At 34.0% G+C, this 19,434-nt stretch overlaps 1 protein-coding gene across 1 annotated transcript in view; it reads left to right on the top strand.

The window, feature by feature from the left end:
* Nucleotides 1-8,298: 8,298 nt before the first annotated feature.
* The window catches only part of LOC144846734 (neurobeachin-like protein 1), a 108,815-nt gene continuing 97,679 nt past the window's right edge, over nucleotides 8,299-19,434 (top strand). Inside the window, exons 1-5 of the mRNA XM_078703569.1 lie at nucleotides 8,299-8,415; nucleotides 13,823-13,914; nucleotides 16,502-16,663; nucleotides 17,535-17,616; nucleotides 18,418-18,536. Coding sequence (XP_078559695.1) covers nucleotides 8,359-8,415; nucleotides 13,823-13,914; nucleotides 16,502-16,663; nucleotides 17,535-17,616; nucleotides 18,418-18,536 — 512 coding nt within the window. The 5' untranslated portion in view covers nucleotides 8,299-8,358. The remainder of the gene's footprint in view (nucleotides 8,416-13,822; nucleotides 13,915-16,501; nucleotides 16,664-17,534; nucleotides 17,617-18,417; nucleotides 18,537-19,434) is intronic.

Here is a 19,434-nt window from a genome sequence, read left to right as displayed (position 1 = left end):
GTTGGTTGGACATTTTGGTAGACCTTCCGTAAGCCTTTTTTGACAATTGAAAAATGTAACAGTGCTTTTTTGGTTATTTTTTTGCAATAGGCCTACTGAAAATAGAATTCGATCGAATTTCGAATACTGTATCCTGGCAACCATAGAACGTTTCGACCGTTCTTTCACCGCGCGTAGAACAAAAAGATGCATTTCGAACATGTGAACGCACACGCGCTCAAAATTATCTATATAAGCAGCGCATCGACCAGCTAAAAATCGACAACAACCTGAGATTTCTCTCTACCAGTTGTTTTTTTAACGTGCTGCTGGCTGTCTACACATAACGTGTTGCTAAGCAAAATTCGAATTCGAAAATTCTCTAAGATTTTAACAACCAAGAAGCATGGCCAACAAATCGATTGATCTTCACCAACAAGGAATCATGATGGACCAGTCACAAGAAGAAGAAGGGTAGGCCTAGGCCTAGCTAGGCTAGCCTTTGGCTTTTCTAATGTTTAATAGGACTTTCTAAAAAAAACTTTAAAATAAAGAGTTGTTTTACCAATATAGGGCCTACTAGGGGTAGGGCCTAGGCCTATCCTACTAGCTAGGACTAGGCCTAGTAGGCCTTGCCTAGGCCTAGACTTAAAGTAAGTAGCCTAGGCCTAGGCTCTAGGGCCAGGCCCAATATTGGCCTACTAGCCTATATATCTAGGCCTACCTACCCCTAGTTAGGCTTGTCTACTACTAGGCCCTAGGCCCTAACTATAGGGCCTAGAGAATAGGTAGGCCTATAGGCCTAGGCTAGCTAGGCTAGAAGAACTAGCCTAGGCCTAGAGTTTTAGGGGAGGTAGGGCCTAGCCTAGCAAGGCTCTACTACTAGCCTAGTAGTAGTAGTGGGCTAGCTAGCTAGGACCTACTTACTACTAGGCCTAGCCTCTAGGACCTAGGCTAGCATAGATAGGCTACCCAGCCTACTACCTAGCCTAGTCCTAGCCATATAGCTAGGGGTGAGCCTAGCTAGGCTAGGCTAAACTTTTTAGTTAGTATATAGGAGGTAGACCTGGGCTGGCTATGCTTTAGGCCTAAGCCTATCTATCAATCAGGCCTAGTCTAGGAGGTTAGGCCTAGCTAGGGACTACTACTAGCATAACCATAGAATATGCCTACTTATTATTAGAGTATTAGGCCTACTAGCTAGTACACTAATAGTAGTAGCTCTAGTCTACAAATAGTCTAATTAACTAGCCTAGCTAGTAATAAATATAGACCCTTGCATAGGCCTTAAACTAACCTAAACATTTAGTTAGATATGATTTACAGTTAAAGATATGGCCGTATTAAACGGCCTACTAGACTAGCTATTGGGCCTCTCTGTAGTCTAGTACTACTAGTAGGACGTAGACAGCTTACGTAAGTTCTAAGTACCACACTCAAGACTAGCTCTAGTAAGTCTAGTCTAAGACCTACCAAGCTAGCTGGAGGAGCATATTCTTAATCTTATTATACAGATCTTATTAAATTATTACTATTGAATACATCTATTGTGAATTTTTTTTCCAATTAAGTAGATCTCAACAAGATGCACCCCAGCAAGCAAGAAGAAAGTCAGTATTTAGAAGGATTTGGACAGCGGTGCTTCATCTTTTGTGTATCAGAAGTGACAAATCATCGGATAGCAACTTAAGTTCGTCATCGCCGTCATTATCATCATCACCATCTCTATCAGCGGGCACAGTGTCGGCATCGCTGTCAGAGGTACACGTATCAGTACAACAGTCATCATCAAAGTCTCTATCAAAGTCATCTAGATCACATTCGTCTCTGTGGCCAATGTCATCCACATCGTCATCTTCAAAATTCGCGCTTTCTCCTGGCCAGATACTTAACACACCATGTCTATTACCCGGAGAGGTGATTCTCTCAAGGCAGCATGTTTGTAGCTCGTCGTCGTCATCATCTTCATCATCGTCTACCGCTCCGATCCAGCGAATTTTCAGACAACCAACGTCAGAGTTATCACCCGGTGAGATACTAGAAAGGAAACGTCTTTGTAGTGTGCCATCATCGTTGTCATCGCAATGGCCATTGTCACCTGCCAGTAGCTTAAATGGTTCGTCCCGTTCTTTGAAAAGTAACACCACCACTTCACCACCCAAATCCGTCCTTAACGATAGAGATGCTACAACAAAACTTGCTGAAATTCTGCCGCCTGCTCGGTTATTAGTTAGTTCAAGTGTTTCCCACCTTTGTAATCCTGTACGTCTTGGACAGGGAAGTTTTGGTCGCGTTGACCTGATGACATCCAATCTTTTTCCAGGCCACTATCACCTCGTCGCAGTCAAAACGGCTTTTTTGAACAGTTACAGAAATCCTGATGAAGCATGGGGCAAGATGGTGGTAGAAGCGCGTGTAATGAAGTTTTTAGACGACCTTCCTTCTGTCCCTCGCATCTTTGGCGTCTTCCGCCAAGGTGACGTATGCTGTATGGTACAGGAGTTTATCGGAAATACCTTCACCCTTTCCAGTACCACATTCCTGGATGTATTGCGAACCGGACAGCCGTCCTTGAGTGCGCTTGAATGTATCTCTATGACATCAGAGGTTGTCATTGCGCTCAACTACATACACAAACGCGGGATTCTCCACAACGACGTAGCTGCGAGAAACATCCTGATCCACCACGATGGAACCAGCTACAGAGCGAAGCTTACAGACTTCGGGATGGCATGCAGAGTACAATATCCAAGAGGACATAGGGAGTTAACCTTTTCATCGTTGAACGAACTTCTTCAATACAACAAGAATCATCCAGAGGTAGCACCAGAAAAATACCTTGACGGTGCTTGTGATTCTGTTAACGGTGACGTGTATTCCATCGGTCATGGTATACGTATTGTAGGAGTGGCAATTAGAAGCAGCGAGATGGTTGAACTTGGAAAGGCTTGTACAGCTTTCGACGCAGACGATCGACCATCTCTAGATTGGGTAATCAACATCTTGGACGTCATTAAAGAAAATGAGAAGAGGAATCCAACATGCCGGGGTATCAACGGGCCTTAGTTTTTTTTAAATATTAACATATAAACAGTATAAAACAAAGCTGAGGCATAATTATAATGTATGAATAAATTAATATTAATTATTTATGATGTTTTAATAATTATTATAATAAAATAATAATAATATAGTACGGTAATAATGAAAAAAATTGATAATAAATAATATTAAAATGACAATCAACCACAAGAACATTAATAATAAAATCCTTTTTTATCCATTTATTTCTCCCGCCAATGTATGTGTTTCTTTTAAATTCATTCTTAATTAAACATTTCAAATAAAATTACAAAAGAGACGAAGCTCACAATTGAAAGAACGAACAATTTAAGTTGCTATTGGTAAGTATTGTAAAAAAGTAAGTATACACAATTTGTTAATTTTTAAATTTTTGTTGTAATGTATTTCAATATAAGACTTATAGTTTCTATTTTTAACATAAAATATATAAAAAAGTAATAAAAAAACTCTTTTAGGTTCTTTTAAGGTTAGATGTCCTATAAGTTTTAATTATAATTCTTTATTATAATTTTTATATTTAAATATAATTTGTAATAAAAAACATACAAAAAACTCTCGCGTTTATAAAAAATCATTTTTCTTATATTAATTATATTTTTTCTCTATTTTTACGTTACCACGATAGTCTTGCTAAAAACATGACGTTTATTCACGACAATCATCCTTTAAGCAATTATAGGTAAATTATTACTCAATTGTATTTAAGATTGTAATACATCAATCTATATATTTTATTATATTTATATTATTAAACGTTTGTTCCTACTAAAATAAATCCTCATTTTATTATTGTATAACTTAACTTGTTATTTTTTCTTTTCATGCAAACCTGCCACGACTACAAAATGATAGATAGATAAGAGATATATCATTTCAGGTAAACAATTTAAATTTATTTTAAAAAATATTTTTATGGAAAATCTGTGTATCTTTTATAAGCTTACCTAGGTAAATATATAGCTAACTAACAAAGTGTATTCTTTATTTTTTTCGTTGATATTTGTCGAGTAAACTACAATCAACAAGACCTCGATACCAGGCTAATGTTGTCAACATAATATTAGGTAAGAGCAGTCATTTGTTATCTAAAACTCTATCCACCAAAATATTAAAAAACGTTCAATCGATTTGTTACAGTAATTATTATTTGTGTGGTGGCCTGTATAAATACACGTAGCTAAAATCAATAACTAATAAAGTGTTTATTTTTAAATTTTGTTTCATTGATACTTGTCAGGGGAACTACATCAACAATCGACACCAAGCTGATGTTATCAACATTTTAGGTAAGAAGAGTCACAACTCTATCCACCAAACTGTCCTTTATTTGTTTATAAGTGTATAATAATTATTGTTTTTTTTTTGTATATATACTTTCTGATGACGACACGACATAATCAAGTCAATATCAACATTTTAGTTATGAATATTTAATCACGTTATACTACTCTAGTCTAGCCAATGCAATCAAAATTGTTAGAGCCTTGATCGAGCTATTACAAGTTCTACCTACATTGTATTGTTCAAAACTTTGATAATTCTTTCTTTTCATTAATTGGCGAGAGCACTATTACTACGACTTATCAACAAGAAGTCGACATGATGTTGAAGCAACATTTTAGGTAAAGACATTACATTTCTTTTAAATTCGAATATTAATTAACCTAGTTGAATTAGCCTGAGCGTTTTACGTTTTACCTACAAATGTATTTTTTTATATAACTTTGTAATTCTATTTTTTTTCTTTCATTTTCGAGAAGTACCACAACTCATCACCAAGAAGTTAATATTAAGATTATGTCTCTAACATTTTAGGTAAAAACAACCACTGACAGTTGATATTTGAAAATTCCATTTTAGCTTCTAAAAGTTAAAGTAAACGTTTTACAAATAATATACAAATGCTTGTTTTGAAATTCTTTTTTTTCATGAATACGTAAACCAACTCATCACCAAGAATTTCAAGATGATGTTTTAATATTTCAGGTACAACAACCAGTCACAGTTAAATTCAAATATAGATTGTGAAATTTCAACCATACACATATGTATTTTGTTTATACTTTATATATTTTTTTTCTTTTTATGAACGGGAAGCAACTCATCACCAATAATTTTAAGATGGTGTTTTGATATTTCAGGTACAACAAGCAGTCACAATTAAATTCGAGTCTAGTTTGTGAAATTTTAACCATACAAGTGTTTTGTTTATATTTTTATAATTATTTTTTCTTTTCATGTGCTGGAACCTACCCAAGAAGTTAATACCAAGATGATGTTCTTAATATTTTAGTTTAGGTAAAAACAGTCAACCTGATATGACCACAGTTGTTACTTTAACGTTAAGTCTTACCTTGCTTACGGATATGACATTTATTTTATCTGTCTTGTCGTTCATGAATACGTTTTGGTGGAACTATCTCACAACTCATCAAGTTACTGTATATATTATCAAAGAGGATGTTCTTATTTTGTACATGACAAACATTTTTATTCTTTTTTAAAATGACAATCGGCCAAAGCAAAATCTATTCTGGATGCACCAGAACATGTATAATCAAGCATAATCAATAGCACATTTAGTTATCTATAACATTTGAATGTGTTCATTTAGCTGGTATTATAACAGAATGAAAGATGATAATTCAGAATCGTGGTATTTTAGCTAGTATGCCTAAAATGATTGAATCCCCTGGACATTTTGATCTTTCAACTCGAATCCCTTTTAAACTACTTAAAATTAGATCGTGGCGGGGTGAACCATCTCTCGACATGCGGCTTGCGTAACGAATGGTATAAATGCTATTCACGAATGCAATAATAGCGCCATTTAACACTGAATGTTATTAACAATCTAATAGATCTCAGATAACTATTAAAATGTTTTTATTGATATTAGTACAATGTGTTGCTATGAATAAGGAACTTAAGTATGTTATTAAACCATAGGCCTAACTTGTTAATTTAAACAAGAATGTAAATCTAACACTATCATTACTACCGTTTATAGTAGTTTAATATTTTAAATAATAACAATAATAATGTTTGTTCGGCAGTTAATGTACTGCAACCTGGGAAAAGTAATAGCCATGCTTGTTTAAAAAATGCTCTTACTCTATTATTTATTATATTGCTGCTATTACAAATAAATCAATTTTATAAATAATACGGTACTTATATTACACTTATTTCTTTTTAAAAAAAATGAACCGCACGCTTATAGTAATTTGTAAATCACTTTAAAGTGCATTACAAAATATATTTAACACCTAGGCCAACTATCGTGTGTTTTATTATTCATTTTCAGAACTTGTAAGTTGTCTGTAGTGTTAGTAGAGCGATCCCAGTATCCTGAACACTAGAATCTTCCACGACTATTGTTTGTCGGAAACAACATAATTTTTCATTCGTGCAACACGAATGAAGCTAGCTCGACTTATATCCTGCACTTCAAGATTTGCTCATATTACACCAATATTATATAAACTTCACTGGCTTCTTGAATTGAATTGAATTGAATTATTTCATATATTTCCAATTTAATTATACGTAGATCTTCAGTTGCAAAAGATCTCATAGGTCGACCACTAATCCATCTGCACTTTTTGTTCCACTCAGCCGCCTTAAGACCTATGGTTGCAGCTCCTAAACTGTGGAACAATCTTCCTGATCCTATTAAAAATGCATCCTCTATCATAGTTTTCAAAACACTCTTAAAAACCCATCTTTTTTCTTTTGTAATTTCTTTCTGTAATTTCTCTCAGCGCTTTGGGACAATCTTTTGATTGTATAAGCGCTATATAAATCGAACAACATCACATTACCCGAACAATTCCGAAATTCTTTCTCGGAAATCCGGCAAACTTCGCCAATAGATAACCAGATTTACCGCGGAGTTTAGCAATCATTGCAACGGACGTCAATGTAGAAAACCAAACCAAATCCTCTTTCTCAAAGCCATAGTACATTGTGAACATAATTCAAAGAGATGTATTTGCCCACGGCAACCAGCAAATAGCGTAAACCACCACTATTACAATACTATTACCTTCACACAAGTTTTGTAAATATATAGTTACCTTCTCGGTTCAATCTAGCGGCCATTCGTTTATCATGTAAATGTATTTTTATAAATATTGAAAAGTAAATTATTCAAATCCCAATCATTATTGCAATAACAGTGGATATAATAACAATAATTTATTTTTATACCTCCCTGATTACAGTACGGTATACAATAAAATGGGATCAACATTATTAGTAGCAGAAAAAAACATTTAGCATGAATTAAGAGTGTTGCCTGGGCAACTAGGGCAACACCCCTAGATCCGCCCCTGACCGTACTAAAGTATGGACGATGTCTGGTATCGTGAACAACAAAGTGGCTGAAAACCAGGCATATTAAGAATAATCTAATCAGCTTCTGTGCCTTTACAGGTTGCAGCACGTCATTATCTGCTGGTTATGGTAGGCCTAAGGAGTCATACTGGAAATCGTTCGTAACGCATCCACTCCTTGTAAACGAAATTGAATAAGATTAAGAATTGGCACAGTACATAGAAAAGTGTAACATATGGTACTCTGTATAATATCAGACTACTCTTTGTTTGGAGGGTCTTGAAATGCTACCTCCAACTAGATTCAGTGGCCGTATACATAGGCCTATATATACTCAGGTTGAAAGTATCAGACCGTTATATATATATATATATATATATATATATATTTACCTTGCACTGATGAAGGGCTAGTGTTGCCCGAAAGCTCTGCTAAATTTTCTGGCTGTTTTACTTATCTATTTGATTTAGCTTTTCGCTTTTTTTTTGTATCTCCATTGAGATCCAGTCACTGATACCCACAGCATTGTCATTTTTTCAGTAATTTGCCTTTGGATTTATATATATATATATATTTTCCCGGAAAAATCTTATAGGAGAATTTTACAGTAGGCAGAGGTATGCACTCTTGGAGTGGCTTTCTAGTTAATAGCAGGCAACCATGTGGAATATATCCCTTATGGGATGGATGCCGCTCTCGAGAAAATGCAATTTCAGTTTACTAACAAACACATGCGATCGACTACATTGGTGGTAGAGGTAAATTAACAGAAAATACTAAAAAGTTCAAGATACTGAAACTATAGAGGGCGGCATTTATAAATTAGTTCCGTGTGCCGTGTGTGTGTCGAGATCGACAAGTGCTGTTTATTTTGGTTTTTCTGTAGGCCTAGCCTAGGTAGGGCCCTACAAATGCAAACTTATCAATTTTAATGTACTTTATTAGCGAACTGTAACCATGAGCTTGAAAAATGATGAGCAGTTCTATCAGATCTGGTCGTTATTCAAGCAAAAGGTTAGTGGTTATAAATTTATCTTTCGAAATAAAATAATTAGAGAGGCCTAGCCTAGGCCTGGCTGGCCCTTAGTTAGGCTTGCCTACTACTTACTAGCCTAGTGGTCCTAGAAGGCCTAGGCCAAATCCTTTATTTTAGCTAGGCTTGGCCTAGCCCTAGAGACTAACTTTAGACCTAGGGTGGCCTAGATAGATAGCTTAGGCATAGCTAGGGCGGCCCTATCTAGGGCTGTAGGCCTAGCTAGCTAGGCTATTATAAAAAACGGATCCAGTCAAGTCACCCCACCCACATCGCAAAATTTCCCCAACAAAACAAAGTCGCCCCTTTTGTTAAAACAGTTATATCGGCCTATCTTATGCTGACTGGGTATGTAAAATGTATCAGTGTCGTAACCGTGTGCCAACCGGGAATAATCTTTCTATTTCTAAAAGCAACATTTGATTGGCGACTGTGCAGGGGCAACTTTGTTTTGGTGCCGCTTTGCGATGGGGCAACTTTGTATGGGGTGACTTTGCAATGGGGTGACTTGACTAGCATTCATTATAAAGTGTGCAAGACCTAGCCTTTTTTGTAGCCCTCCATATCCCTCGACTACAATGATGATAATGCATGCCAGTCAAAGGTTATTAACTCGTAAATCCTGTTACATTGAAATATAATACTTTAAAGACCCCTTCCCTGCAATTTTGGACGTTTTTTGGAAAATAATACATATATATCACTTTAAAAACATTAAACTATGTCATTCCTTGTCTTAAATGTATGTTTTATGGTAAATTATGATAAAAAGTGAGAAACAATGCACTACCTAAGTAGCTCGCGGCGATCGACCTCTCGTGAACGGTCTTAGGCCTAGCCTAGCTAGGCTTAGTTTTGTAGGCCTAGCTGGTAAACATCGGTAACGTACGAACACCGTACGCTAGCTATATACCTAGCCTGACGTTGTATAGTTGCTGCATTAATTGTCTTTCTATTTTTGCCAGACTCCGTTGATACAAATTGGGGAAAACCCGGTATTTTCGCTGAAAAGTTAGGAGTCTTCCATTTGTTTTGGCCTCACGATCGATCGAAAAGTGGGCGAATTACAGGTGAAAAACAAAAATATCAATCCGCGCGCAATGCATTTTGGGATTTATAGCGGGCCGCTATAATTAATAGAATCAACTTATTTTTCACATTTTTAACCGTTTAAAGACGAAAAAAGTTATCGCAATAGGACCATATAGTATTATTTTTACATTAAATATAGTTTGTGATCTTAAATTAGATCTAAAAAACGTAGGGAAGGGGGCTTTAATAATAGGTTTTATATAGTTAACACCTAAATAAATTTCTTGTCATTTGATTGAACGATTGTGGGTCACTTGGTGTGCAATAGTACGCACTATTGAACGGTCATTCAATAGTACTTTAAAAAAATGTTTTCGTGTTTGGAAAATATTTTTTTTATACTATTACTTTTGAATTCCAACAGCATTCTGATTCAAATGACAGGAATCTATTTAGATAAATAGTAGGTAGATAAACAAATAATGAATATTTTGTATTCATGTAATGGTACAAATAATGTCATTCAGTGAATGCTTAAAGGTTACATATATTTCACCATGCCATTATTTGTACCATTACACTCTATGAAAACATTCATTATTTGTATAATTTTAATAGTAACTAAGCACACAGTAGTTCATTTTGGTAAAAACACCCTTTCTTCTTCCTATCACCTTTTGCCAAGAATATTTTGATATTAATTTTTATAGAAAAATAAACTACCTAACAGTAACAATGGGTGTTTCTTCTCATCAGTAATCTTCCCCTTTTACAATTCTAGACACTGAGTGTTAATAAATTTGTTTAGTCCATATAAAGGAAGTTCTCCGATAAAAACATAACAATTACTATTAAAGCCGCCTGTTACAGTATGTTGCAGCGACTACATAAACATGTTTAACATATGAATACATATTTTAATTAAGACAAGAAACAACTTTAAATTTAATAGACCCATTTCCTATAAATGATAAAGACAGTATTTTCTCTAGATTATTTACAATCAGTTAATTATTCATTTACTATTATTCATGACCTTTATGTTTTAAATGTTACTGTAGGTAAATGCATTATTACAGTATATATGATTACAATTCAGATGATTAAATTACAAGTTGGTTTATTCATAATGTACTTTTTATTGTATTTTGGAAATAGTTTAATATAATGCACTCTATGCTTGATTAATTTAATATAGATAATCTTTTGTCATTTCTTAGATCTAATTTAAGGTCACAAACTACATTTAATGTAGAAATAAATACTATATGCTCCTATTGCGAAAACTTTTTCATCGGTCAACGGTCAAAAATGTGAAAAATAAGTTGATTATAATAATTTAAGCGGCCCGCTATAAATCCCAACATGCATTGCGAGCAGATTGATATTTTCGTTTATCTTCTCTGATTCACCCATATTTTTAATCGATCACAAAAGAAAAACAAATGAAAGAACCATAACTTTTCAGCGGAAATACCAGGTCTTCCCCACGAAATCTTCTAAAAAAGAAAGACATTTAATACAGCAACTAGACAATGCCAGACCAGAGGCCTATAATAGCTAGCGTACGATGTTCGTACCTTACCGATGTTTACCAGGTAGGACAACAAAACTAAGTCTAGCCAGGCTAGGCCTAAAGACTGTCCACAAGAGAAATTTCACGAGAGCTACTTAGGTACTGCATTGTTTCTCACTTTTTATCATAATTTACTATAAAATGTACATTTAAGACAAGGAATTCCCTGGTTTTATGTTTTTAAAGTAAATATATAATGCATTGTTTTTACAAAACGTCAAAAATTGTAGGGAATGGGTATTTAAGAAAATCTATTGTTATTATTCATAATGTGTTTTTAAATTTTATTTGAACAATATTGAAATATTTTCCTTGTTGATTTATTATTCATAACTAATTAAACATACACATAATGGATGTTTTTTTGTTCTTTATTATACTAATAATTATGTTAAGTTTTGGATTCAATATAACAAAAAATATGTAAAATCATAGGTCTGTGAATTAATCTATTTCATTGTTTAAACAACGATTATTCGATTCGCAAAAAGAAGAAACAATTCTAACTACTAATTTCGCTGAAGCAAAAAACTCAAGTACCTGTATAACTATAATTTGTTGCAGAAAGGGATTTGGAAGATGAAAATATGAATATGAAAATTTGATTTACAATTACATTGAACATACTCACCTAGTGGAAAACCAGTTTTACAATGATAGCCTATTCTCCTTGAAGAGAATACAGTATAATTTTAATTAAGGGATTTTAATCTGAGTCAAATTTGTTTGTTATGCACATTCTACAAACTATCTTGAATCCCACGGAAATCAATTACAGCTTATACAAGATACAGAATTCTTTCTACATTATCACTAGGACACCCAAACAAACAAAGACAATATATTGTATGTTTTAACACTACGGCCAGGGTATTAATTTATTGTATCCGGAAGGTCACACTGTTTCTTAAGCGTCTTTTACACCTGCTCCGGCACAATTCCGGTCCGACTCTCGAATGTCAATGTTTTGTTTTCACGTGACTATGTGCATATCGATTGGTGCAAAGCGGTGTGGATCATCGTCAAAACGAAATATTTGATTTGATTTACCGGTACCGGAGCAGAACCGTGCTGGAACAGGTGTGGAAGAGGGTGCAGGTCAACTCGGCCAAAAACTAATCGGTCAACTCGGCCACAATAAAGTATGGAACGCAAAAAGTGCTTAATATTCTTATGATTAAATTACTATCCACGCTTTAAAAAAAATGAAGAAATAAGAAAAATACTCATATAAAAAATGATCTCATTGCCGATATGAATAGAAGTACCCGCGTGTTACAAAAACACGTGCAAGTACCACATTTTAGTAAATCGAAGACGTAGGTCTACGTTCCCCCATTTGGCCATAGAAAAAATGATCGTACATATCGTTTTTGTCCATGATTTGCGTTTAAAAAAAAGGGGAATTCCCCGGTCAGCGGAAACACGTAACAGTTGTAGATATCGAAATAGCTGCTAAAGGCGCAGGGAGGCACAGCTACGAATTGGTTTCAGATATTGTCGCCTAAACAAATGCATACACTGAAGAAATCTACGCGTGATTCAACCATGAAGTCAACATTATTTTATACCTCAAATGATTCAACCAAACAATCTTATTACACCTAATGAATGTCCTCGCATATCGGACAGGTTTATTGAATTTTGACGCACGAACGAACATACGCGCCCACGTACGTGCATCATCATTATTGGGCCTACAATTTGTTCCTATTTATTATCCAAATGTTCATTGTAATCATTAATAATAGTATGAATGCTTATCAATCAATTGTTTGTTATGCGCAATTTGAACAATTTTCGCAATTTGAAATTTTATTAAACGTAAATAAAGGAAAGTTGGTGAAATCATTCTTATTTTTTTTTGCTAAACTGTCTAAATATTAATATTCATTAAAAGTCAGAATTATTCATAGGTAATAAAATGTGAAGAAATATTATTTTATTAATCCCCTTCCTTTACACTTTTTGCGTTCCATACTTTAACGGGGCCGAGTTGACCGATTATTTTTTGGCCGAGTTGACGTGAGGCCGAGTTGACTTGAGGCCGAGTTGACTTGAGGCCGAGTTGACTTGGGGCCGACTTGACTTGGGGCCGACTTGACTTTGGCCGAGACGGTCTAGGGCCGACTTGGATCGAAATCGTGGAAGACCCTCTAATAGGAAATAAGATAAAGTTCCTTATTTTCATTTCACTTCAAACAACTTTATTATCCCTAACATCATATTTAAAATGATATTTCATTTACATCTGTGATTCACTTTTAAAATCAGTATTATTATACTGAAAGTGATCACGTCGTATAAAAACAGAAAATGGATAATAATTAATCAGAATTAATAAAAACAATTAATTAATTGTGAGTTATCTTGCACAGTTGCATAACAGCTATAATGAGCACTCACTGTGAGCCCCTGGAGGAGGAAAAAACAGGCATTAAAATATGTCGGAAAAGGCTAAAAATGCCCAAGGCCTCCAGCATTGGAGGGCCACTTAGGGTTTGTAAACCAGGGGCCTCAGGCCTGCGTTACACCACTGATCTTACATTTTGTAACTATAATTTTGTAAACATTTTGTATGGGTCGAACCTCTTGTTACAAGAGTTTCCTCCTCCATTGAAAATACTAACTACTGTACAGTGTAATATAATATTAAGAAACCTCCATGGTCAAATTCTTCATTACTTATCATATTTTAAATTTGAATATTGAATCTATCTCTATGGTATAAACAATTTGTATTGTTATTCATAATGTATTTTTTTGTTCTTAATTCACAGCAAGATGTAGAGTACTTTAAGAGTTATTTAAAACATCTACTTCAACACTTTGATGGTTCTATTGACCTACAGTTCAAACACATACAGGAAGGGTATGTATGCACCTGCACTATTTATATACTTTCCAGTATGATTGTATACAATGTTATCATCTGATAATCAGGATTTAGTCAGGAATAGTAAATGTTAAGCTTAAACTAAGTATTAGTCACTCTTGTACCTGTGCGAAGACTCTGATGGAGTCAAGCCAATTCACACAGATGAGCAATAACGGTAAGCAGAAACTGCATGCTCGTCCCTCATAGAATCTCTATCTATCCCGCTCAGCTGTTCGCTCTGCGTTTTGTGTAAATGGTCATAATAGATAATCATATTTTTGTCGTTACCGATCATCTGATCTGTGTAATTTTATCTTTATAGGAATGATTTTATAATAAATACAGAAAATATTATAAGGTTACAAAAGTGATATGTGTGAGCAACAAGATTGAGAGATTGCAATTTTGATAATAATTATAATAATCTCCATTTGTATAGTGCCATTTCAACTATCATTGCTCATAGCGCTGTGGACATTAAGATGTTACACTTTTCAAATGCATGCCTCACTGCATCATGTCATGTCAGTGCTGCCAACTATGGCGCTTTCTCCATGACAGTGACTGTGATGTACTAGTACACCGGGTAACCCATCAAAAGATGTACTGATGTTCATTAAAGCACACACGATCATTTTGTGTACACTGGACCTACGGTTTATAGTCCTTACCCAAGAAGACTCATTCTACCACCCTGAAATCTCGAACCTTTTATTATGGGTATTATGGATTATGATTTTCTGCATGGTTAAAGATGTCCATATATAATATGATGTTAGTTGGTTATTATGTTATTGACTTAACATAAATGAATGAGTATTGTTTTATTTCTAATCCTCCTTAATACCATACAAAAGTGATGTGACATTTTGTAATTGTTTTTGTTAGTTTTTCATTATCTGTTTTTGTACATCTCAGAGAACATAATTTCTATGTAAATTTTGCAAATGCAAATGACAATAAATGGAAGTAATTTTCCACTGATAAAATGAATGAATGAATCCACACAATTACATCAAATTTTATTTTATACCGCCTTCTATTACGTTAAGTGTATGCGATATTTTTTTGTTTTGTTTTTTTTTTGGACCAATTTTAATGAGGGTGATCCATCCAGCAATTGCTGATCATTAGGGACCGTCAGAGGTTCACAAGACAAACATATATACAAGATGCTCTACATAAACAAAGTCTTTAAAGTCTTTGGGAGTGGTCGAGTTGTAATTTTGTCCTTAGAAAAAATCCTGACATGTGACACTGACAGGAGGTATCATAACCACCAAGCCACAACTCCACTGCTATTTGAGGGTTACTATAGTCCTGCAAAAAAACACTAAAATACCAGTGTCAAACATGGTCATTTTTAAAAGGGAACTTACAGTTACATGAAGTAGTAAGTAAATAAATGCTTTTGTTTGTGTAGTAATAATTTATCATCAGCTGTGAATGTAAATGAATGAAAGCATTTGTAGTAGGTTTGATGTTTACTTTTGATTACGTGTTTGTATGGGGTCAATCTGATTACAAACAAACTTATAGCAGGTTTTGCATAACTTGGTTTGTTGATGGAGTAGCAAACTACAAGCATTTCTTGTATTTATTCAATTTATAACAGGTTTTGTTTTTAATGTTTATGTTATACTTTTGAAAAGTAAGATTGGTCAGGTGTAAATAATTAAAAATATTGCTACACTACAGTAGTCACTTTTAGGTTGTTTATAAAATATGTACAATAATAATGCAGACACTTTTGAGAATGCCAATGCAAGAAAAGACAAAATAATAACATTCATTTATATCGCTATTAATACAGTTTCAATTTTTATCAATTTCGTGATTCCAGATCAATTCGCTTTTTTTGTGTAGATTTATAGATCCGTATTCAGAGATCCCTATTCAGCGGACACCCTTATTAAGAACACAATTAGTTGGGTCCTGAAGGTGTCCCCTTAATAGGTTTTTAACTGTATATTTTATTAAAATGTAAGCATTATAGTTTAGGAATACTGCAGAACCCCTAATAATAGGATCATGGAACTCCAAGAGGGACACCTTAAAAGTGTTTTCTACTGAATAGTAGTTGTAGTTATGTTGTTAGAACATATTTGGCGCTTGTTTCAGAGGAAAGTGTCCTTATAGGGGTGTCTGAATAGGGGTTCCCAAAATGGAGGGATTGTACTGTAAAATATTTTGGCACATGGATACAGTACCTAAGTTTTAAGTTTTGTATGGATCAAGATAAAGGAGACCTTAACAAAGCCTCTAGTTTAGGCCTCCGAGTCCTAGACTCAGAAAATAAACCGAGAGCAAAACTAATATAGCCACATACAGTTCTCTGCATCTCTGCCTTAACACAAAAAAAACGCCTGCTGCTATTAGGAAAGGTTATTTCATGTTATACATTAACAACTCTTTATAACCCTCATAAGTGTTGAGAAACAAAGTCATTCAATTATGAAGTTCATAAAAAGAAACCATTGAACTTGTCACTCTCTACAATGTCATGATAATAATCTCTAATCTCTGAGTAATTCCTCAGGGTTTCTTTTTAATTAAGGATTTTATTTTTATATTTTCGCAGATCTCAACTAGATAGTATACCATTATCAACTTTACCAAGCAATCTTCTACAAGTAATAAGGGACAAGTTAGAACAAAACCAAAGTTTACTTGTTCAAAACCTCAACGATGACACGTTACAGTTTGTGCTAGATATGGTCAAAGTATTAATTGTACTATGCAGGTATGAAATATGAATATAAACGGTTTACATGGTATAATAAAATAATAGAACCCCTATTTCTTTTGGGCTACAGAAAGGTGTCCCCTTAATAGGAATGATGTTCCCTGAATATGTGTTGGCTGTAATGTTGTTGCATATTTTGCCCTTCAGTGACGGATCCAGGATTTTAAAAAAAGGGGAGGGAGGGGAAGGGCTGGTAGGGGTCAGGGCCTAAAATGGTGTAATGAAGGGCCGGTTGTGTCTATTTCGTGCCTAGCTTACCTGGATAAACCGACAATAGCACATGCTCTCCAGAGGCCATTGTCCTCATTCATTTCATGGAAAAGTAATGAGGGTGGCCCCCTGAATAGGTTGTGACCCAAATCAGAGGATATAATTAACTATAATATAATGTGTTAACAATAGGGAAATGAGAATCTGCAAAACTGAAACATTTGCACACCATTGACACAACCTCATGATTTATAAAAAATCAGATTTTAACATCCTTGAAAAAATAATATACTTATATAATCAACTGTGGAGTAGCTGAGACGTATTGTCATGTTAATTTTAATTATAGTTATGTACATAGCATCCCCAATCGCACTGTGGTTCTTGTTGTTAAATTACACATGTTCTAATATTATAACCACATTGTCACCAATTAATATTATTTGTCACATATTAATTCCACATGGTTGCCAATTAGTGTTGTCACATGTTGATCCCACATTTTCAGATGTTGCTACTGTTTTGTGACTCTGTGAGTAGTTAAAATGAGCATAGATATTATAAATTATTAATCAAGTTATACTGTGAATAATGTAGTGTACAGTGTTTTAGACTGGTCCAGACTTTCTTATTTTGATAATTTGTTTTTCCTCTTCAGAAATCATGACAATATTGCTTTGATTGCATCGTGTGAGTTTTTCCGCCAGATAATTCCAATCGCTTCAGCTGTTTTAAAGAAGGTACACTTTATGAATATTTATGTACATTTTCAAATTTAGTGTAACTTAATTTAGGAGTAACAGCGGTATTAATAGTAAAAAATAAATATAAAAGGTGATATCTGTTAGCCAACAAGTTGAAGTAAAATGAATGCAACGTTTAACTAAGTCAGTAAGCTTATTACATAAAGGAGGCCTAGCTACCCGACCCAGTAAATATTCTACTTGTTGTTGGCTATATGATATAACAAATATCGCCTTTTATATCGGTAAAATATAAGATTTGACATCCCCTCGGGGAATTATATTTTGCTCTCGGGAATATATTCCCCTCTCAGCACTTGGCGCTTTGGGAAATATATTCCCTCAAGCAAATATCATTCCCTCGGGGATGTCAAATCTTATATTTCACCTCTAAGCAGGCAATATCTGTATAATATTGTATTTTATATTGTATAGTTAGTATGTCTCTTTATATATTTTGTCAAAGGCCCCTGGATTTATTTTAAAGAAGGCCCCTGGATATTAGCTGGCCTGTGGGTTCAGCTGGAAGGCAAAAATGAAAAGTCTTTTTTATTCTTGATAATTAAATTATGTTGGTAAAGATTTTCTGATTGCTTATATCTTGAATATTATAACAGATACTGAATGTGATACATCTAAAGAAAAGTACATGGATTTAGTTAAGAATACATTACATCTAGGCGAATGCATGTATGATCCCTTTCACACATGGAGGAAATCTCTTCCTTTTTTATTCTTGATAATTAAATTATGTTGGTAATGATTTTCTGATTGCTTATATCTTAAATATTATAACAGATACCTGAATTTGACTGTGATACATCTAAAGAAAAGTACATGGATTTAGTTAAGCATACATTACATCTAGGCGAATGCATGTATGATCCCTTTCACACATGGAGGAAATCTCTTGTTGGGTAAGTAGAAATTTTAAATCTGATTTCACACTATCAAACTAGTAATATGGCCAAATATGGTAGTGATATGCCCAAATATAGTAGTGAATATGGTAGTGATATGACATCATCATGTCCATATATAGGCACATCACATCATATATCATTTTTTTTGTCTCATAAAGTTTGATAGTGTACACAGAGCTTTAAAGATTTTTAAAAATTATTATTATTATTATTATTAATTTGTACTTGTACAATCATAAAATATTTTGATTGAAGTTTCTAACTATCAGTAGACTATTTCGGAGACAACTCTATTAAAGGGACAATTTGTTGGGTCCTGATGGTGTCCTCTTAATATTGGTTCAACTGTATTTTTTATATATTTATCCTGGTAAGTAATAATCAGAGACTACCGACACCACTTTTACTTTGTGTAATTTGAAAATCATATAGGAAATGGGTATTTAAAAAAATAGTTGTTTATAAGAATGTACTGGTAGTTTAAAACTTTCCATTTCTATTTTTCTTATAAGCAGCTTTTACACCAAAGGAAATAGGAAGGTCCACTCTTATTATGTACACAATGACGCATACAGTTTAATATTATAGTATGCTTTAATATATCAAAGCATCCCACGCAATGCGTAATTTCTAATTTTACGTGTTATCTATAAAATGCAGATAAATATAAGATGTGGCTGTTAGTTTCATTCTTTTATATCTTATCTTTTTGGTTAAAATCCAAATGAATCACATGATGTAAATTTGTTTTTAACCATGTATTCTTCAGTTTTAGTTTCAAAGCCTGTTTGAAAAGTAATTTTTTAAATCAGTAATAGAATTTTATTTATGACCTCAAACACAATATTAGGTCATTTATTTTTACTGTTTTACACATCTTTATTGCACCTTA

This window comes from Antedon bifida, chromosome 1 (assembly GCF_963402885.1).
Source record: "Antedon bifida chromosome 1, ecAntBifi1.1, whole genome shotgun sequence".
Lineage (NCBI taxonomy): Eukaryota > Metazoa > Echinodermata > Crinoidea > Comatulida > Antedonidae > Antedon > Antedon bifida.
This window is presented reverse-complemented; position numbering and strand designations above follow the sequence as displayed.